At 52.7% G+C, this 6,536-nt stretch overlaps 1 protein-coding gene across 1 annotated transcript; it reads right to left on the bottom strand.

Annotated features, from left to right (window-relative positions):
• Positions 1–233: 233 nt before the first annotated feature.
• LOC119096268 (solute carrier family 22 member 21-like) lies at positions 234–6,132 on the bottom strand (the record flags this gene model as incomplete). Its single annotated transcript, XM_037219094.1, has 5 exons — positions 234–479; positions 4,037–4,173; positions 4,676–4,857; positions 5,594–5,676; positions 5,995–6,132. Coding segments are annotated over 5 exons (748 nt in total), but the record flags the coding sequence as incomplete, so codon positions are not given.
• Between the last annotated feature and the right edge of the window lie 404 nt (positions 6,133–6,536).

Raw genomic sequence — 6,536 nt, 5'->3', positions numbered from 1 at the left:
CTCTCTCTCCTCTTTCTCTATATCTCTCTCTCTCTCTCTTCTCTCTCCTTTCTCTCTCTCTATCTCTCTCTCTCTCTCCCAATTCCCCTCCCTCTCTCTCTTTTTCGAACACATCACAAATGCTTACAAGAACCACTCGACGCTGCTGGTACCTCAGTGGGGCTCCACGCAAAAGAACGCGCACTTCATCTCGTCGCCATCACACACCGATTCTCTACCTCGTAAACGCTTCTCATCAGCATATCAAAGCCCACAGCACGGGCGGCATCGCTTAAACGGCATGACCAGATGACCTCATTGACACAACACTGAACAATACTTGGCGTATCATCGCGAGCGGCGGCTGGCTGCATCCGGCGGCGTCTCCTGCGGCGGCCGGCGCCTGGTGTCCCTCCATCGACCCGTCGTGACCGGTCAGGGAAGACTGCCGTCGGCGTCGCCGGGCCACCAGACACGGGATCGGCAGCCACGCCTGGTCGCTGCGGGCGCGGTGCGAGCAGCGTCACGACACCGGTCGCCGTGTACGGCAGCCGTCGCCCGGTCGGTGGACTGGTTAGTTGGGCTTTCGAGTGCTGGGAGCGCATGGTTATGCATCAGGTGCAGGTGCTGACCGGCGGGAGTGAGTGGCCGGGCCCTCTCTTCACAGTGCGAACAGTGTTAAAAAGTCACGGTCACATAGCGGAACACAAATCATACTGCACTCTACCATATCTCGACATCCCCCCTTCCCCAAGTGTCCAGCGCTTGGTGGCGAGAAGGCAACCGTTTTACGTGCATTGCGGCTCCGCAGGGCGCCAGGGCGGGGATGTTCTTCATCGCTCAGTACAAGTTGCCTGTCACTGCAACAGACTTTTTACGTATCATGGGGCTAGAACACAAATACTTTTAATATATTTTTACTTTGTAAAACTTATATTTCAATACTAACACTTGAGAATACAAATACTTTTCAAGACTTACTTTTGGCAAAAACCTACTGAAAACTACTTTCCCTCTAAACAAGATGAAAAATGACTTGAAGCACATTATTTTCATTACTGCGGCAAATTGAGTTACAGACACTCCACCTGGTAGGCAAATTTCCAATATTCATTCTAACCGAAAGTGTACCTCAGAAAGAGACCACATGTCTGCCGCTGGCACCATACCCCCGCTGGTGATATTAGGATAAGTGATCTTCGTAACATAAATCGATTTCCGCGAACACCTACCATTAACCATTTCATTGCTGTTTTTTGAGGGGTTATCAAGTTGCGATTTATATTTGCATACAAATTAGACCTATCTGTATCTGTATCGGTATGTGTGCGATTTACATTTGTATCGAAATCAGTCGCATCAAAGAGCAGAGCCGGCAAAGAATGCCGTGAAACGACAGAAGAACTGAGAAATGCTTGACCTATTTCTTTCAGTCATGTTAATTTTACCTATCAAGCTATCGACGTGGAACCGCCTGAATATCATTGGAAAGCCTAATATTGATGTTTATGCATTCAAGCTGAGAGCACCTCAGCATAAGGCTCATGCGAAATCATGATTCAGATTTCATAACAGATTTTGCTGCAACTTCCTGTCATGGCAACACACTGTCTGCATGTCCAATGCATGGCTGAACAAGAAGGTTGTTAAGCGCACTTTGCTGCCTTGAAATCATGAGCAGTTGTCTTAAAACGTGTCGCCTTACCTCGTATCACCGCTAAGTACCAAGGTTGCATCACTAAGTGAGTTCGCTTGTCTCTGTCACCTTCTCCCAAGCTCGTTTCCAGGCGCATTACAACTTTTGGAGCCCACAATCAAAAGCACGTGCGGGGGTGAAGGGGGCAGTCCCTTTCTCTTTGGCTTCGGGAGGCTCGAAAGGCCCACGGACTTCAAAAGCTGACCGCCGCATTGAAGCCCCATTGACTCAGGGTTCCTGGGTCAATGAGCAGCCACCTGTGTCCGTTCGGGATCCACCTTTCCTGACAGAGGGCCCTGTCGTGGTAAGGGGTCCTTAGATGGCCAGGAGCAGTGTCCGAAGGGGCCCGAGGACGGGCACGAAAGGTCTCTCGTGTGGGGGGGGGGGGGGGGGCAAAGCCCGAAGGGCTAGCTGTAGGTCACAATAAGGACCCTGGCTCGCAGAGCCGGGATCTCAAATGTCAGATAGAAGGTGTCACACACCGATCGAGGAGCCCTGGGCTGTGCGGGCGTCTATTTCAGCCAGAGATCACCAAAATCAAACAGTCGGCTCCGTGCCGGTCTGAGCCCTCTGGACCCATTTCCCAAGCAGGGACATGACCGGGGACCCCGATCTGCATTGGTTGGACCTCCGAAACAAGGAGGGGCCCTGTGTTGGTCAGGGGACCACAGTGCCTTACGGGGGTCCCTGAAGGCTCGGACCCCTCCGCGTCTGCCTTGGCCAGAGGGCCTTCAAGGAGGGGAGAAATGTGTGAGGCATTCATCTAAAGCCAGGGGAGTTAATCCCATTGTACGAACAGATGTCCTACGGCGTTCCAAGGTACTCCTTTCAGATGCGTCATCATTTTTGTCCGCCCTTGGCAGCCGCTTAGTGCTAGTCGCCAGGCTCAGGCCGCGCGGCCTGCGGAGACTGCAACAGCGGACGTCTGGGTTATTGCTTCAAGACTTGCGAGTGTGTGTGCTCAAAACTTTATAGTATAGTGGCTTTACCTATCCGTTATAAGGAACGCATGAACATGTCTGGACAAACGACACCGGTAAGCCACATCATGCAAATTTTGGTTTCCATTTCGATCTACAATCGATGTTCATTTCACAGGGTTTGCATTTACTCTGCTGGGCCCCGACAAAGTCTGGAAAAACCTGATTGATGTCAGTGTAGAGGGAGGACAATGAATCATTGTAAAATGAATGCACCGGAAATTACCCCATGCAGACATATAATGTCTGGTTAATTCAGTCTTCAAACTTCAAAATGCTTCAAACTTCAAAACTCAAACTTCAAAACTTCAGTCGGACTTCCAAAATGCAAACAGAATCGCATTCTCCGGTTACTTCTGGCTTCTGCGTCAGTTAAAGACGGAACCAAACAAGAATGAGACCAGGAAAATCGATCTCCTCAAATTCAAGTAGGCCGAATCCGGCGATTCCTTGTGGGAGGCTTTTTTACCAACAGGTGGTCTTCGTCAACACTGATCCCGCCCCCCCCCCCCCCACATACACTAAGACCCTGATTGCCCCTCCTGCCGCCACATTCCTTGTTGGACTGAAATGTCTTCCTGTTGCTCGCATCATCGTGGCCACGGGTAAAATATTGATGATAGCGATCATTGACTCATGGGACTCATCAGAGGTCCGATACCTGTGTGTGTGTGTGTGTGTGTGTGTGTGTGGTGTGTGTGTGTGTGTGTGTGTGTGTGTGGTGTGTGTGTGTGGTGTGTGTGTGTGTGTGTGTGTGTGTGTGTGTGACATTCGGTCACCCGCTTCCCTCCCCCATCTGTCATCCAAGACAGTGTAATCTTCAAGCACAGTCGCTATCTTACTCCGTTTAAATGGTATCCGCAGGACATGGTTCCCGTAGACGGCATGAACGTGATATGGCCCGGTCCGACTTAACTTCAAAATTCAACCGTATGGATCGCTTTAAAATTAATCGTATAACTTGTACATTACCGACAGTGCTACCACTATGATCTCCAACTGTTGCTTTAGCACGCTAGTTTGTGGATTGGGCAATGCTTGATAACCTAGAGGCGAGGAGGGAGGAGAAGCGATCGAAGCGAGGGGATTAAGTTATTTTAAAGTTACCATCAAATTCAAGGACACTCCGGCTCGATATTAAAAAGTCCGTGTCCATCTAAGACTTTGCACATAGCAACATCCACATTAGCTTTATGATATAAATTCCATTCCATGACCGCTTGACGTTGTCGTAGACATAAAGGCCGATTTGTATACGATCTTTAGATGTGCGTTTCGAGCCCTGCCACCGAAATGGGTAGTTTCCATCCCAAAGGCACGGCGTGCTTGTCCAGGCAGCTCGTTCCACGTGCCCCACACCCCTGCCCTGCGGAGCACCCACCGTCCGAAGTCAGCCGCCTCGGCGACCGTGGTGGGCAGGTCGCGTCCACTCGTCTCCGGCAGGAAGGCCGTCATGCCGCCCGCCAGCAGACCGCACACCCCGAAAATGCAGAGCGGCAGCGTGGCCGTGTCGTCGCCCTGGCCACCCAGGTCAGGTCAGGCCAGCTCAGGCTACACAGCTGTGCCCTCGCCATTCGGCGGGCGCGGGCAAGTGGGTCCTGCCGGCCGCCTCACGGGCTTGAGGCATGTCTCCTTCTGGCCGCCGCCGAGCGAACGGCGGGCGGGGTAACGACAGCTCTACCCGGCTGCCCGTGTCGTGTTGTGACGGGTGCTGGCAGAGTGTGGCCGCAACGCGCGCCGAAAGAACCGATAACTACGAGTCCACAGCAGTTTGCCTGGCATGGCGACGGGCTACACGCCAGCTTCCACCGCGAGAGAAGTCGCGGGGATAACTTGATACAGTATGCCAGTGACAACCATTCCAAAGATGACGACGACATAAAAGGAAAACCACCTCCAGTCGCCTCGCAAAGTCGACAACGTTGTACAGCCAGACAGTGTGCTACATGTTCGCAACATCAGCGTTATTATGAGCGAACTTCGTCACCTTGGCTGCTGAACGCGCAGCTTCTGTAGTTACCAGATCGGCGATGACCGGTGCGAGCACGGAGCCGATTCTTGAGCAGGCTGAGGCCATGCCCACGCCCATCACACGCATTCCGCTTGGGCACAGCTCCGCCGTGTACAGGAACAGGAGCGAGAACGCTGACGCCGCGCCGAACTTGCCCAGCAGCGCCAAGGTCGTCGTCAGCCACTCCAGTTCTGAATTGGACCCGAGATGAGATATGTAACCCGCTCTAGAGCTGACAGACAGCACCCGCTCGTCTCAATTGCAAGCCACCAACGCGTGGCGTCCAATGTAAACCGATATTTAGACGACTAACAACTGATCAACTGCAGGTCTGTTGTGTCGGGGTAGGCACGCATGGTGTGCTTGAACTGGCCGAGAAGACAGCCGCGCGCGTGTGATTTGTTTGATTCTCGGTCTGTCCCGTATTTGACTCGTTTGGATTTACCGTCTCCATTTGACGATGTGGCCTTGAAACATGCATTGCAACATTTGACCGTACAGCAGCATTGCGGGGACTCGTTCACTCAATCAAAGAGGTGGCGGATGGCAGATGCGACTGGGATGGCACCTTTCTCCCAAATGGTAAAAACTCAGTCTTAAGTCTCGCTCATTCCCCCCCCCCCCCACCGCTGAGATGAGTCACCGTTGGGGGGAAAATATTCTAATGCATCAGTCAGCATTATGGCGTTATTTCAGCAGCATATTCAAGAAGAAGGAATCATCGCCAGAAAGAAAACAGTTTGTTACTAGAACCATCGCTACGGAAGCAACCCTGGCTCAAAGATCGCCGTTGGGAGGAATGACCTGCACACAGCTTGGGAGAAACATGCCCAACACATAATTCCTCCTGTCGGCACATGCCGCACCTTGTCCGGGGAGCACGCTGCGCATGACTCAGTGTTGACAACGAGCCGGCGCATGACTCACCGTTGGCCGGCACGAGTCCTGCGCAGATGGCGCCCAGTCCGCTTAGCAGGAAGGCACCACCTATCACCAGCTTTCGACCGAGTCTGAAATGGTCCAGCCAAGCCGTATAAACACGTGTGTACCGCGGTTGTCGCATCCCTCCTCTCTGTATACTGTTTACCCAGCGGACGTGACCGGTATGGAGCCTTCCCTAAGGGACGGAAAATTAACGGATCGGCGCACTTCCCAGCTTGTGAAAACAGCTCACAAATAGGCACATAGAACCATGCACGCGTGGTCGACACTTCTTTGCTTCTGATGGAGGCATGCTTCTGTCGTAACGTTTTTCAACTTCATCTCTGATGTGAAGCTTACGACGTTGCACAGGAAGAGTTGCCCTAAAACTGCGACAAGGCACTTACGGATTAAGGGTGGTGAGTGCGCAGAACACGTACGACGGTATTTCAATCAGCATCGTGAGGATGAAGTTGGTGTAAACGTCCCCTCCCAGGTCAGTGGACACCATGCTGATGCCGTAGTAGACCATCGCCACCACCAGCCTGGCAACAGCTTCGAGGCGTCAGGTGAGAACGGCCTTGGACCGGGGTCCGCACGTGACGTCGAGAGCAGCGTGTCCGCAGGCGCAGTTATGCAGCCCATCGTCGACGCAATCACACAGACGCGTAACTCCGTGACGTGGTGCTGATGGCGTCCAGGACCAGGTGGTAACACTATGCATTCACTCAGGAATTGGGTTTCCATTATGACGTCACACAGAACAGCCCGAGCAGTCACCGCGAGTGCGGTGATCTGAACAAGCGAAAAGCGGGGTTCTCTCAGTGTGTCGGTGCTTACCACTGAAAAGCCAGGATGAACGCCCGCTTCAGGAGGACAGGTGACTTAATCACGCTAATGAAGCTTTCATTGATGGCTTGGGGCTCTTGGAGTGATCCACTGCTCCTCT

Source organism: Pollicipes pollicipes, unplaced genomic scaffold (assembly GCF_011947565.3).
Source record: "Pollicipes pollicipes isolate AB1234 unplaced genomic scaffold, Ppol_2.1 Scaffold_1947;HRSCAF=2282_pilon_pilon_pilon, whole genome shotgun sequence".
Lineage (NCBI taxonomy): Eukaryota > Metazoa > Arthropoda > Thecostraca > Pollicipedomorpha > Pollicipedidae > Pollicipes > Pollicipes pollicipes.
This window is presented reverse-complemented; position numbering and strand designations above follow the sequence as displayed.